General features: G+C 40.8%; 2 protein-coding genes across 3 annotated transcripts in view; one reads left to right on the forward strand and one right to left on the reverse strand.

Annotated features, from left to right (window-relative positions):
• Window positions 1–719: 719 nt before the first annotated feature.
• Window positions 720–10,724, forward strand: LOC145516550 (granzyme A). Its single transcript, XM_081517772.1, has 5 exons — window positions 720–839; window positions 2,718–2,865; window positions 4,656–4,797; window positions 8,092–8,364; window positions 9,853–10,724. The coding sequence occupies exons 1-5, from the start codon at window positions 761–763 to the stop codon at window positions 10,003–10,005; spliced, it is 795 nt and encodes a 264-aa protein (XP_081373898.1). The 5' UTR covers window positions 720–760; the 3' UTR covers window positions 10,006–10,724.
• A 2,586-nt stretch (window positions 10,725–13,310) lies between these two features.
• CDC20B (cell division cycle 20B) overlaps window positions 13,311–15,720 on the reverse strand; it is an 86,754-nt gene continuing 84,344 nt past the window's right edge. For both annotated transcript variants that reach the window (XM_081517773.1, XM_081517774.1), the window contains exon 13: window positions 13,311–13,510. The gene's annotated coding sequence lies outside the window, so the exon portion shown is untranslated. The remainder of the gene's footprint in view (window positions 13,511–15,720) is intronic.

Below are 15,720 nucleotides of genomic sequence, written 5' to 3' on the forward strand. Positions count from 1 at the left end.
AGGAATATAGTAGTCATTTTTATTTCTTCTTTTGTAAATTACTTGTTCAAATTCTCTGACCATTTTTCTTTCCAGGTATTCATCTTTTCTTACTGCTTTTCAAATAGGCATTTGTGTCACGTAGGTTGAAAATGTAATTTGGCTTTATGCTTGATGTGTCAAGGTACAGAAGGTTCAACTTTTATATCATAAATCAAACTTTTATAGTTTCTGCCTTTGATATCATATCTCAAAGTCTCTTTCTCCTTTCTACATGTGCAAATATTTATCTGTATCTTCATTTAGTGCTTTTATAGCTGAACAGTGTGCATTAAGAATATAACTCAGTTTCCCCTCAATGATTATCCAGCAGTCTCAACAATAAAAGGATCAACTATCTGTCCTTTCCCTACTAGAATAAGTTTAAAGATGCTATTTCAAAACAATTTCTGATATAGACTTGAATTCTCAGCTTTTTAAAATAAACTCATATTTGAAAGTGAAAAAGTTGCCCCCAAACAGCAATTTTCTGTTTAATGGTCTCAATTTATCACAGTCTCATGGCTTCACATTTACCCTTTAAGGTAGGAAAGGTCTAACCCTGAAAGAAATGTGAAACAAGTAAGTAACCACACCATCTCTAAAATAAAGTTATGTTTTCCAGTTATAAAACAGCAAAGTCTTTAGCCACAAAGCAGAGAAAGAAAAAAAAGAAAAAAACCCACATCCTTTGTGTTTCATTATATATTACTATCAGTACCTGAAACTAAATAATCTCCATATGCGAATAACAGAAGCCATGAGTATTCCTTTTCCTTTCTCTTTCCCTCCTGCTATTTGTCTCCTTCTAATTCCTGGAGGTAAGACATATTTTCATATGCTTCTCAGTTTTGCTTATAAGAAAGTGGAATTTTATATCGGTTTAATTTTTGTTCAATATTGTGTAAAAGGAAAAGAGAAGTCACAACTTAATTTCCAATAATATTTCATGTTACTTTTAGTCTTTGCTATTGAAATGGCATATTGCTTTTTAAAATGAAAACATAACCTATTGTGTTTACAGCAAAAATATGAAAGCATAACTGTATCTAGAGGTTCTCACAAATTCAGGCCAGATCCACAGAGCAAAACCAGCAAGTGAAAAACCAACAAAGCCATTAAACTTGGGATGGATAGATTATTTATCAACTGGAGGGCTTAGTTACCCTCTGTCTGGTGGCTCAGACAGTAAAGAATCCACCTGCATGAAGGAAACTGGGCTCGATCCCTGGGTTGGGAAGATCCCTTGGAGAAGGGAATGGCAACCTACTCCAATATTCTTACCTGGAGAATTCCATGGACAGAGGAGCCTGGTGAACTACAATCCATGGGGTTGCGAAGAGTCAGACACAACAGAGCGACTAACACAACTCATAATTCTCAGATAAATCTTAAAATTTTGGTTTTCAGAATGAATTATGTTTGTTTCCAGTAGTGGGAATGGTAAAGAAAGCAATAAATCAATGTAAAATAATCCAATGAACTATATATATGTGTGTCAACATTTAATAAAACTTACAGTTAAGTATATTCTAAGTGTTTGACATACACTCTTCTTAAGTATTATTGTTCAGCCCAATTTACACATGAGGAAACTAAGGCACAAAGGGGTTAAGACAATTTACTAAACTCATCAGCTAGTAAGTAGTAGGGCTGGGATTTGAACCCAGATTTCATGTTCTTAACAATACATTATGATATCTTATAGCTCAGTGATACCTTCAGAGCTGGGATTCTTAATGTGGGATCCATGTGCTCCTTCAAGGGCATGAATGCTCACTAAGAAGTCTGTGACTCTCCCAAAACTGTATGCAAACATTCACACGCATATCTGTGTCTGTACTTTATTCAGATTCTCAAATGGCTCTACATTTCAAAAATAACAAAGGTACTTCAGACAAACAGTTCTTCACAATGGATAGAGTATATTTTTTTTCATGATGAGGAACTGGATTAGAAGACTGCTTTGCTATTTATTAGTTGTGTGAACTTGGGCAAGGTAATTGCTCTGTCTAAACTTCATGTTCCTTATCTCTGCATGGGAATAATAACACCCACCTTGCATTGCAGCAAACATCAGAACCAGTGTCTGAAACTTACCAGTGCCTGGTAAATCATAGATGCTTTCACCATTATTGCTACTATAGTTGTTGTTCTTTCTTCAAATTTAATACAATTTACCAAACCATCGTTCCAAACAATAATCTCATCATGGAACACTGAGATTTTTAAGGTCAATAACACAGTGTCCAACCCCAGACTGAGACAATGAAGCCTGTAGTAGGAAGTGAACTCCTGAGGAATGGCAGAAAAAGGAGAATGAGGTTTCTCCCCATTTGCTCTTACTGTATGATATTGAGTAAGTCTTTAATCTTTTTTGCTTTTTGAGCCTTAATAAAAGAGATTCTATTGCCTGACAGTTTCTGCCTCCTAGGGATAGGAAGGAGATGGATATTAGGTTAAAGGTGATCTGAATTCTTGAGGAAGAGAAGTAGTATTTAAATTCAAGATACTATTATCTGAAGCTATCATGGAAAATTGTAAAAACTCCGAACCACCTGGACCACTTTGATCTTCTCTCCCTGGACACAAAGTGCATGTCTAAGTACTCGTTCTGGATCTGTTCATTGTTATCAGAACTTTCTCAGGGAGACACATAACTCGGTAAGACAGGATTTCACTCTGGATCACTCTTACAGTTTTTCCAGTATCCTGCGAGGGAATTATAGGAGGAAATGAAGTGGCCCCTCACACAAGACGCTACATGGCTCTAATCAAAGGGCTGAAACTCTGTGCAGGGGCTTTGATCAAAGAAAACTGGGTGTTGACAGCTGCTCACTGTGACCTGTAAGTAATTCTGAGCTCCTCTCATTCTCAGACAGTTGGGGGCGGGGTGGGTGGCGATGGTGGGATGGGGGCAGGGACAGAGGTTGTCAGATGACTCTGAAGTCCAAAACCAAAATTAGGTAGGGATGGAGAAGAAAGTGTGTAAGTACATTCAATGTTATATGCTATTATTATGTTTATAAACAAAGGCCAGATCCTGTAGAATAAAATTGAAGTGCATGACCATTTTCTCATATTATTTTTTTCTTTTAACTATAAATAGCAATATTATTAACATTTTGAAAATCAAAATGGTGAAAAACAGCACTCCTAATCTTATCAACTTCACATAATCACTGTTACTATTTTGCTATATTTTATTTCAGACTTTTTTCACAAATGTATTTTACATAGTCAAGCAAGTTAAGTGTTCTCTATGATTACAAATGATTTACTTACTGTTATGTAGTTAATCTTATCCCATGTTGCTACATATTAGATTGAACCATATATTACTGATATTTAACTGTTTGATTTTCCAAAACAATCATTTCCTATGGTTCAAACTAATTTTTCCCTAATTGTGATTTGAAAGTCAGAATAATGTTTATCACCTGGATATGCTCCTGTTTTCTTCATCAGTACTTGTTGGGAACCTACTATTTCCCTGCTCACTTTAGCATAAATTGCATGAATAAAAGAAAAGACTTAAAAACTAGCCCCCCACAAAGAAGATCCAAGGAGATCTGCACTATATTGTTGTGTCAAATGAGAATTTATCAAGGGAACTTCAGCACAATATACACTGTAAAGATCACCATTGGCTTGATTAATAGGCCCACTTAGTGCAAAGTCTGTCCAGCAAATCAAGAAATGCTTGTGCCCATCTCTCCCAGATTAGCTATCATTAGGTTCACAAACTAGATTTGGGGGCTAGCAGTTTATTTCCTTCTGTGTGTGTGTTTAGATTAAGTTTTGTTTTTTTTGCTTTAGTTATTTATTTGGCTGCATGGCATCTTTGCTGCATCAAAGAGTATCTTTCATTGCAGCATGCAGACTCTCTAGTTGTGGCATATGGGCTCAGTAGTTGCAGTGCACAGGCTTAGTTGCTCTGAGGCATGTGGGATCTTAGTTTCCCAACTAGGGATCGAACCTGCGTCTCCTGCACTGCAAGACAGATTCTTAACCACTGGACAATCGAGAAGTCCCCTAGATTCAGCTTTAAAATTTCACTATTATGTCAAGATCCATTTCTTCAGTTCTACCTATTCAGTTCTAGGTTCTTTTCCATATTTGTCATCTTTGAAGACAAGCAAGTTACACTATCTCCCTGAAACAAAGAAATAAACCCGCTACCTCTGCTCTCATTCTCTGGTTTAGTCTCTAGATCTTGGGTTTACTTTCTAGTTCTTGGGTTGAGTTTCTTCTGTTAGGTGTTGATTCCACAAATCCAAGGCAGATGGAGAAACTGGCAGCTCTTCTTTCCACAGCAGCCCATGTGGTCAGCACCCAAGCACAGCTCTCCAGGCCTTGCCAGCCCAATGCTCCTGCTGCTGCCAAAAGGCCTGGGATTCCCCTCCTGTTGCTTCTTCCCTGAAAAGACCTAAAGTTGAAGCATCTAAGATAACACATGTCATGGGAGTTTTACGTAAAACACCTAAAGAAAAAAGCCTCATAAATGCCCCATAACTTGCTGTGCTTATTTATATATAGGAAACCATCTAAAAGAACTGATCAGATTTAATAAATTAAATTCATACTTAATTTCATCTGTTTTGTCACATAAATGATATTGTCCTTGTTTTTTCCAGGAAGGGCAATCCTCAAGTTATTCTTGGGGCCCACTCTACGTCCCATAAAGAGAAACTTGACCAAGTATTTTCCATTAAAAAGGCAATTCCCTACCCATGCTTTGATCCACAGACATTTGAAGGGGATCTTCAACTACTTCAGGTAAACATTTTTTTTCGATAACTATTTTGAAATTGCAAAATTTTGAAATTTGGTCAGTTTAACCTAAAACCAGTTTTACACACTGGCCTCATAGCCAAGGCTGGCTAATGCCAGAATGTAGGGGTAAGAAGCACAGCGGGGACCCAACATAATCACACAAATGTTCACCTTCTTGGAAGTCAGTTCAACTTAACAAATATTAACAAAAGTCCTACTGTGGTAAGACCTGTCAATCCAAAGTGATAATGCCACCAGCAACTCAATTACAGCCAAACCAAGTTGCATTTGTTGACTCTTGCTCAGCAAGGGCGACTGTACACCATTAGGAATCATGGAGCAGCTTGTAAGAATGTTAGATGGGACTTATCCCAGGATTTGGGCTTGTGTCAGAGGAGAAGGAATATTCTAGAAAGTAGGAGTTTGCTCCAAACTGACTATTGTCAGGAAGTGGGGTAATTCTATGATGGAGCATCTCAGTGAATCTTACCTATCTAGGAGGCTAAATCTGTGATTGATAAAAAAGCAGTAGCCACTCATTTTAGCCAATAGGGGCGTTCGGTCATTTTTACCATGGGCACAATGACCTTACTTCTGCCTGTACTCAAACATGACTGCAAAGTGGCCTGGAGCTTGCTCCTTTCTTTAGGCTCACCTTGTATGATATTAAAAGCAAAAGTATTAGTTGCTCAGTCATGTCCAATTCTTGTGATTCTTGTGACCCCGTGGAGTGTAGCCCACCAGGCTTCTCTGTCCATGGAATTCTCCAGGCAAGAATCCTGGAGAGGGTTGGCATTCCCTTCTCCAAAGGATCTTCCCGACCCAGGGATTGAGCCCAGGTCTCTTGCATTGCAGGCAGATTCTTTACTGTTTGAGCCACCAGGGAAGTCCTATCTGATATCAATGGTCTATAAAGGTGTTCATGATCAATAGGAAAAGTTGTGCCCCAGCTGTAAATGCCAGTAAATTCTCTCTCTTCATAAGATAAACAGGTGCTGTTCTCAAAGTGTTCACAGTTTCTAGTAGGAGAGACAGACAAATACATCAACAGTTCTCATCTGGCTGTATGTGAGTCATCAGTGATGGAGATGACTAAGAAGGGGGCTCTGAGCGAACACAGGGAGTGTCCAGGAGGTCAGGGAAGCTTTCTTAGAGAAGGTACGGGAGTCAGGAGGCAAAAAAGAGGAAAGGGCCTTCCAGGCAGGAAGTATAAGAGGAGTCTTTAATGGAAAATGCATTTGGAGAAAGAGGGAAGAAAGGGAAGTTATCATGAAATTTAAGAAAGAGGGAACCCAGACGTTGTAAACCATGGGAAGAAGTTTGAACTTTATGGGGAAGGAAATGGGAAAGTATTTTAAGCAGGACGGTGACATGATCAGACTTGTTTTTAGGAGGATTATCTGACTGCTGTGCAGAAAGTATGATAGAAGAGGCAGAACTGGGCAGAGTGTGAACTGTAGGTTCACACTTGTCCAAAGTGGGTTGAGGAGAAATTTCCCCAGCAGGACTTAAGAGGAAGCTCAAGGAATCCACACGTTCCCACATCAGGAGTAAAGAGAGGGCCTAGAGCTTTGTATGCTTCTGGCAAACTCCCCACACTCCCTGCCCTCCGTACTCATCAGTGACCCTCACACTTTCTGCCTTGAGACTCTAGGCCCTGCCTCTCTCTCTGGTCTCCTCTCCTCCCCCATACTCTAATTCCCGCCGGTCCTGCTTCCTGCACGGGGCAACGTAACTCCCTCCCCAACCCAGTAGAGGGCGCTACCTGGCCTACTTCCCTCCTGCCTTTTTCTCCACAGTAGGGCACTTCTGATATATTAAATACTTTAGATTGTTTGTCTGTCTCCCTCACTGCAAAGTCAACTTCAAAGAACAGATATTTTTATCTTTTTATTTCTCCCCTATACCAGGGAATATAGTTCCTCGTACATGGTAGACCTTCCATAAACATTTCCTGAATAATTTTGGATAAGGGATGGAATTAAGCCAGACAGTGGCAAACCCATCAAGGCAAAAGATTCTGAACTCAGGTTTCAAGAAAGTGGTAGCAGTGGTCAAGTCTCCCTTAGGACTTAAATATCTTTAAAAGAGTGTGTGGTGAGTAAGGGGTGCAAAGTCAAGTCAGGAAACTCCCTCTCACCTCTGACACTGTGGCCAGAAAGGTGAGGTTGCTGGAGAAATCTTAAAGAGGGTGTCAAGACTTCACCATGGTTAACCTACCAGTGTGAAAACCTACCAGTGATGCGCCCATCACTGGTCTGTGTGCCTGACACCAGGAGAGCTGTCTACAAGTATATGCATCCTGACTCCGATTCTGATCCATTCATTCAAACCTGAAGTCCTTTCTGGGGGTTCTACTGCCTCCATGTCCATCCAACCAGATAACAAACATGAAGACTTGTGAGAGTGTGAGCAGGACAGAAGGACAGGTGTTGCACGTGGGCCTTTGAAGTTCTGTGGAAAGATTTTAAGCTGTGGCCATCTCTTTTTCTAAATTCTAATGGGGTGGGGGGCACATCATCGACTCAGAGGGGGCACTGAGGAAGTGGGGACTGTCTAATGTCAGGAAGTGGGGCCTGAAAGCAATGCGATGATAGGAATGTGGCAGTGGCCTCTGCTGTGTTTTTAGAAGGTCTGCAATACCAGGACTCCCTACAGCTTGAGGCAAGACGAAAAGAACTAGAATTATCTTCCTCTACTCTCTTCTCAACTTTTATCACACTCCCTGCTCTCCTGACCTTGAATTTTCAGAAGAAAAAGAGAAAAGGAAGGTGGTGAGGCAAGAAGAGGGCTTGGCGAATGAAAGAAAAGGGCAAAGTGTGCGTGAGCCCTCGAAGGCTCTGCAAGTGGTTTGCGGTTGCTCGGAAGTGGGGGAGCCACGTTTCCACTGAAATGGAAAATGACACTGACCCCTTCCCACCCTGCCCCACTGCACCCGGAGCTCTGGTTTCCTTTCATTGGTCTTAATATCAGGCAGTTCACAAACTTAAGATCACCGGAATAAAATAATGATTGAGCTCTCCAATACAGCTTTTCAGCCACCACCAATAAAATTTCATCATTGATGGGTCAACTGACTGAAGTTTACTAGACTAGCCTAGCAAAACATGCCTGAAAAGGTATGCTGTGACTTTAAAAAACCAATAACTGATGGTCAATTAGGTTGGAACATGTTTTGATATATATTCTTCATAAGAACATGCTAAATAAGCAAGCTATTTATTTAAGTCAGAGCTGTTTTCTGGGTTTGGTTACTGCTGTCCTTGCCTTAAACTGGATCTTCTGTCTCTTTTCTAGCTGGAAGGTAAAGCAACTATGACCAAAGCTGTAGGAATACTTCAGCTACCAAGAACAGGAGACGATGTCAAACCCCACACCAAGTGTCATGTGGCAGGATGGGGAAGCACCAAAAAAGATGCATGTCAAATGTCTAATGCCTTGAGAGAAGCCAATGTTACAGTGATAGATAGGAAAATATGCAATGATGCCCAGCACTATAATTTTAATCCTGTCATTGATCTCAGTATGATCTGTGCTGGTGGTAGAAAAGGTGAAGATGATTCATGTGAAGTAAGTAAATTAAAATTTTAACCATTTTGGGCAATGGGAAATCAGGTCAAATAGCGTGCCTAAGAAGAACAAGGTGGACTGTTGTTATTACTTCTTATATGTGAGGCCTGAAAGAATGTCTGCTTGACACTGGGCTGCTGTGTTCTCCCTTGTCTCAGGTGAAACCTTCCATCCAGGGAAACTCCTCTCATTACCAATGATCAGGATCCCATTTAACCACCACTTATGGTGCTGTGGGCTTCCCTGGTGGCTCAGATGGTAAAGAATCCTCCTGCAATACAGGAGACCTGGGTTTGATCCCTGGGTTAGGAAAATCCCCTGAGGGAGGGCATGGCAACCCACCCCAGTATTCTTGCCTGGAGAATCCCCATGGACAGAAGAGCCTGGCAGGCTACAGTCCATGGGGTCGCAAAGAGTCAGACACAATTGAGTGACTAAGCACAGCACAGCACATGGATTCCGTCCTGCTGATCATGACAGCTGGCATTTATCAGATGCCAGGAACTATATCAAGATGTATATTCTATATCAGTTGATCCTCAAATAGCCCAATGGGATAGACACTATTATTATCAATCCTATTTTATAGATGGGGCTTCCCTGGAGGCTCAGTGGTAAAAAATCCTCCTGCCTTGGGTCAAGAAGGTCCCCTGGAGGGCAAGGCAACTCACTCCAGTATCTTTGCCTGGGAAATCCCATGGACAGAGGAGCCTGACGGGCTACAGTCTATGGGATCACAAAAGTGTCCTTAGCGACTAAACAACAAATTTTACAGATGGGGAAATTAAGACATAGAAAGTTACTTAACTTCCCAAGTTAGATAACAGCTGTCAGTAGGGTGGACCTGGACGTGAACCCAGGCCGTGTGACTCCCAACTCCTGCGTTGTTCTGCCTCTCCATGTGCCAGGAGCGGGCTTGACCAGGGTTTGGCCTTATTTAGAACTCATGTTCCAGAAGTGTTTTGCAGAGTCAGAGAGAATATGAAATGAGAACTGATGAACCCTGGGAAAGAGCCCTAAATTTGTTTGAACTCTCACAAGTACTCCCTGGTCTGAGACGGCTTCCCCTGTGTCCTTCTCTAAACCAGGATGTAGCTCAAATCCCATCTCAGGCCTCAAGCAGTCCCAACATCCAGTCTCTTCCCCTAACATCTACTGACCAAGAAAAGGGGATACAGGGCGACTGAAGGAGACAGTTATTTTCACTGTTAAAGGCTTCCTTTGCTATTCTGTCTTTGTTTTAGCGATGAAAATAAATTTTGCACATCTCCAGAATTGTCTTTTGCAAAAGGGATATGATTGGAAATTATTAACAAATCTGTGTAGTTGATGCTGAAGGCAGACAATTAATAAGAGAGATATAAATTAGCCTTTAAGGGAAGAGAGAAACAATGTGTGAGTGAATGAGTGGATAAATGAATGACTAAAAGGGTGATTAAATATCCTTGGAAAGCACTCCTGTCTAAATCATGTAACTTTCTGTTTCAGGGGGATTCTGGAAGTCCTCTGATATGTGATAACGTTTTCAGAGGTATCACTTCCTTTGGCAAGTGTGGTAACCCCCAGAAGCCTGGCGTCTACATCCTCCTTACCAAAAAACACCTTAACTGGATAAAGAAAACCATTGCAGGAGCCATATAACATTTCTACTTCAAAGTAACCAAAAGGGATTTAAACTATCCGAAGAAGCAACCCTGTGAACTTCACGTACAAAATGCCGCCTGTCTAAAATAAATTCAGCAATGAAAAAAATGACCTCCTGCTATCACTCTTCCCCGATTAGCAAAGACTGATTCATCACATGTTCTCTATCCACGGCGAGAGATGTCTCTTGAGAAAAAGTTCCCCTATTCAGTGACTTTTTGTTTTATTCAGAATTTGGACTGTCACTTTTGTGTTCATTCTTAAAAGGAAGTCAATCTTGAGAAAGTTAGAATATTCTCCTTTCTTCCAAATGAAGCTCCAAAATATTTCTGTTCTTAGAAATTTAGAGCCTGATATTCTATTCACTGTGAGAGTAAAGATAGAGGGATTATTCACTTCTTACTATATGCTTCTGCATTGCTTAACTTCTTACAAAAATTCTAATTATGAATACAGTGGGAAAGACTCAGTGTGTGTTTTATATAGTAGGAAAATTTGGAATTTGAGGTTAGAGACAGTTCAGGGAAACTGCATCATTTTTAATTACAAGTAAACTAAAATTACATAGACGAGTAGGCTGCAGTCCAGCCAGTACCTTGGTATGTATTTTTCTTTAGCTAGACAATTTATATATGCAAGCACTAAGCTTAGTTCCATGTTATTCTTGATAGACTGTGATATCTAATAAAGAAAGATGGCTTTTTTATTACCTACCATTTATAATCACATCTTTTTGTTGTACTGTTTCTCCAAAGAGCTGATTTATAATATGCTCATTCTCTAATAATTCTGGCTGACTTATCCAATTTAATTCCTCAAAGATTTCTTGAGGGCCCACCATGTGCCAGGCATTCTGTCCAGATTTATAAATATTAAGACATGACCACTGTTTTCAAAATGTTTGAAGTCTAGTACGAAGCAAGGCAGAGAAGGCAATGGTACCCCACTCCAGTACTCTTGCCTGGAAAATCCCATGGACGGAGGAGCCTGGTAGGCTGCAGTCCATGGGGTCGCGAAGAGTCAGACACGACTGAGCAACTTCACTTTCACTTTTCACTTTCATGCACTGAAGGAAATGGGCAACCCACTCCAGTGTTCTTGCCTGGAGAATCCCAGGTACAGTGGAGGCTGGTGGGCTGCCGTCTATGGGGTCGCACAGAGTCGGACACGACTGAAGCGACTTAGCAGCAGCAGCAGCAGCAGCAGGAAGAAGGAGAAATCCATAAGTATGAGAACATCTGCTTTGGGTTCTAAAGAACACATAACAGAGTAAGGCTGTCTACTGTGTTGAGAAGTGACGGGGGAAAGATAAACGATATTTCACAGTCCCAGAAGCCATCCCAATTATCTCTCAGAGTCTTCCTCCTGAGATCTGCCCTATGTTTAGACAGACCAATACAAATTTTGGATTCCCGACTAGAATGCCACAGACATGACAACAGCCTGGTGGAAAGATCACTGGTCTACAGGTCAGACATCAGCTCCATCACTAGACAGTGTAAGACCTTGAGCAGAGTATTACTCTATGCCTCCATTTTCACACCTATGAACTGAAATCTATAGAGGGACTTCACTGGTGGCTCAGTGGCAAAGAATTCAAGCTCCCAATGCAGGGAGCCTGGGTTTGATTCCTTGTCAGGGAACTAGATCCCACATGCTGCAACTAAGAGTTGGCATAGCCAAATAAAAAAAGAAACAGACATTTCCGTGTATCCAATGAGAAAATTCCAAATATCGAATGCCTTCTATCTACAAGACACTCAGTCCTAAGCAACCTCCCCACTGGTGACACTGAGACAACTTGTACAAAAGTGAACTGTACTGTCCTTAGCAGAAACCCAGCTATAGAAGCAATTCATCTGCAGCGTTGATTGGTGGGGGTAAACAGAGCAACCTGGGCCAGAGGCCCTGACTTCACTCTGCCTCTAATTCACTGCAGGACTCTCAAGAAATCATTCAAGCTCTCTGGCCCCCGTGTCCTCAGTTTGTCATGAGCAGAGTGGCCGATAATCACCCAGATCCAAAAATGTGTAAATAAATTATACTCTAATGGAGGCCTTTGCATTGTTCACTAAGAACAATGAACTTACCACAGTGTACAAGGCCCTGCACAAGCTGGCGTCTCTGTACTCACGTCACTCCGGCTGTGCCAATATTCTTTCCTCAGTCACACACACACACACACACACACACACACACACACACACACACACACCCAGGATCTGTGCCCTCACACACACACTCTCACATATGTCCCCACTTCCCCAGGCACTCACACTCACACCTGCACACTCACCCACTCCCCACTAGGTTTGCTCAGGTTGGCTTTAATGTTGGCTGTTCATTCTCTGAGTCAGACCCTCTCTTAGTATTCTCCACTTCAGAACCCAGTTTTGCTCCTTTATGACACAGCAACTTAAAATCATTTCATATGTTTATAAATTTCCTTCTGAGTAGACTCTATGCTCCATTAGGCAAAGATTAAATGTTTATTCACCTTTGTGTCTTATCTCCAGCATTTAGCACTGTGTCTGGCACCTCAGAGGTGCCATTCACCATTCAATAAATGTTTATGTAATGCATTAATTAATATGATTCCAGGCCTTTTCCCCAACAGCTGATTCACTTCTCTATGAGCATGGAAAGAGGACAGCAAATTCAAATATAAATGCGTATAATAGCAAGCATTGCTGTTTTAGAAAATATTAATTCATTGAGTTATGTAGATTTTCCAAATTCTGACACATTCATTGCACAATATTTTAAAAATACATTTGTTAATATCACTACCATGTGATTGGGAAGGTCCTAAAGTGTTGGGAAGATGTCAAGCTTGTGAGACCAGACACAAGTGTTTCCAAAATTCTAACTTTATCGTTAGCAACAAACATTGTCAGTTGTTTTCTCTAAAGTGACGGGTTCACTTCATTCATATTTGAGAAATTGTCATTAAATATAGAAGTCTGAATAATCATATTTTGTCTTTCAGCATTCTTTTTTTCTTAATTTTACCGCAGTATACTTGATTTACAATGTTGGGTTAGCTTCTTCTTGTTGTTTAGTCGCTCAGTCATGTCTGACTCTTTGCGACCCCATGGACTGCAGCACACCAAGCTTCCCTGTCTTTCACTGTCTCCCAGAGTTTGCTCACACTCATGTCCATTGAGTCAGTGATGCCATCCAACTATCTCATCCTCTGTCGCCACTACTGCATAGCAAAAATGAATCAGCATTCTTTCAACTAAAAATAGTATTCCATGAAAGAGATAGATCAATTAGCAACTCAAACAATTACACTAGTGTTTTTCCTCAAAGCAACCATCGTACTTTAATGTGCAACCAACATGCTTCATAGATACATTGCACACTTCCCACATCACAGAGAATGTTAAGAAGACATTTACTACAGGGTAAAGATGTGTTAAATTTTTTTAATTTTGCTGTTTCTGCTGTCTCATCAAAGACATTTTTCATTGAAACTGGTTTTCTCTTCTGAGAGTGTCTGACAATGAAGAATACAGTGACAATTAGTACAGTCGGGTGCTACTGCATTGATTTGTGCTAAGACACCAGCAGTTTTCCCCATCATTGCCTTTGTGACATTAATGAAAATGTTAACACGCAGGTATAGAAACAAGCAACATCTTAGCATTATTGTGAAAATTAACTTAATCTCACAGACCCCTGAAAAGGTTTCAGGAACACCCAGGGGTCCACCAACCACACTTTGAGAACTACTGGCTTACAATATTGCAAAGCTCACTCACAACTGGAATAAATTGAACATTTTCCCAAGAGTATAAATAGGTAGCCTTAATTTACAATTTTTTAACTTTATACTTATGGGACTCCCCTGGTGGCACATAAAAAGAAATTCAACATTAGTCATTAGTCATTATAGAAATGCAAATCAAGACCACAATTAGAAACTTCTTCACACTCACTAGAATAGCAATTGTAAAAAATAATACTAATAGCAAATATTGATAATAGTTTAGAAACCTAGAATCTTCATACATTGTTAATGCAATATAAAATGACTCAGCCACTTTAAAAAATAGAAGTTCTTCAAGATGCTAAACATAGCTAAAATATGACACAGTCATCCCACTCTTAGGTTTATGCCCCACCCCCAAAATGAAAACATATGTCCACACAAAAACGTGGCCTTAGAAAGCATCACTACGAACAAAGCTAGTGGGGGTGATGGAATTCCAGTGGAGCTATTTCAAATCCTCAAAGGTGATGCTGTGAAAGTGCTGCACTCGATATGCCAGCAAATTTGGAAAACTCAGCAGTGGCCACAGGACTGGAATAGGTCAGTTTTTGTTCCAATCCCAAAGAAAGGCAATGCCAAAGAATGCTCAAACTACCGCACAATGGCACTCATCTCACATGCTAGTAAAGTAATGCTCAAAACTCTCCAAGCCAGGCTTCAGCAATACGTGAACCGTGAACTTCCAGATGTTCAAGCTGGTTTTAGAAAAGGCAGAGGAACCAGAGATCAAATTGCCAATATCCGCTGGATCATCGAAAAAGCAAGAGAGTTCCAGAAAAACATCTATTTCTGCTTCATTGACTATACCAAAGCCTTTGACTGTGTGGATCACAATAAACTGTGGAAAATTCTGAAAGAGATGGGAATACCAGACCACCTGACCTGTCTCTTGAGAAACCTGTATGCAGGTCAGGAAGCAACAGTTAGAACTGGACATGGAACAACAGACTGGTTCCAAATAGGAAAAGGAGTACGTCGAGGCTGTATATTGTCACCCTGCTTATTTAACTTATATGCAGAGTACATCATGAGAAACGCTGGGCTGGAGGAAGCACAAGCTGGAATCAAGATTGCCAGGAGAAATATCAATAACCTCAGATATGCAGATGACACCACCCTTGTGGCAGAAGTGAAGAGGAACTAAAGAGCCTCTTGATGAAAGTGAAAGAGGAGAGTGAAAAAGTTGGCTTAAAGCTCAACGTTCAGAAAACTAAGATCATGGCATCTGGTCCCATCATTTCATGGCAAATAGATGGGGAAACAGTGGAAACAGCGAGAGACTTTATTTTTTTGGGCTCCAAAATCACTGCTGATGGTGATTGCAGCCAAGAAATTAAAAGACACTTACTTGGAAGGAAAGTTATGACTAACCTAGAGAGCATATTAAAAAGCAGAGACATTACTTTGCCGACAAAGGTCCGTCTAGTCAAGGCTATGGTTTTTCCAGTGGTCATGTATGGATGTGAGAGTTCGACTAGAAAGAAAGCTGAACATCAAAGAATTGATGCTTTTGAACTGTGGTGTTGAGAAGACTCTTGAGAATCCCTTGGACTACAAGGAGATCCAACCAGTCCATCCTAAAGGAGATCAGTCTTGATTGTTCATTGGAAGGACTGATGTTGAAGCTGAAACTCCAGTACTTTGGCCACCTCATGCGAAGAGTTGACTCATTGGAAAAGACCCTAATGCTGGGTAGGATTGGGGGCAGGAGGAGAAGGGGATGACAGAGGATGAGATGGTTGGATGGCATCACTGACTCAATGGACATGGGTTTGGGTAGACTCTGGGAGTTGCTGATGGACAGAGAGGCCTGGCGTGCTGCAATTCATGGGGTCGCAAAGTGTCGGACACGACTGAGTGACTGAACTGAACTGAAGAAGTAGAAACAACAAAAAGTATATCAGCTGCTAAACTGCCAAATAAAATATATTTCC

The sequence above is a fragment of the Giraffa tippelskirchi genome, chromosome 8 (assembly GCF_054371585.1).
Source record: "Giraffa tippelskirchi isolate mGirTip1 chromosome 8, T2T-mGirTip1v1.2.pri, whole genome shotgun sequence".
NCBI classification, from domain to species: Eukaryota; Metazoa; Chordata; class Mammalia; order Artiodactyla; family Giraffidae; genus Giraffa; species Giraffa tippelskirchi.

Excerpts from the sequence above, each read along its gene's own strand:
- LOC145516550 (XM_081517772.1), top strand. The coding sequence starts at position 761 with ATGCGAATAACAGAAGCCATGAGTATTCCTTTTCCTTTCTCTTTCCCT. Across the intron at positions 840-2,717 it reads TCTCCTTCTAATTCCTGGAG|TTTTTCCAGTATCCTGCGAG; the intron begins GTAAGACATATT and ends TCACTCTTACAG. Across the intron at positions 4,798-8,091 it reads GGGATCTTCAACTACTTCAG|CTGGAAGGTAAAGCAACTAT; the intron begins GTAAACATTTTT and ends TCTCTTTTCTAG.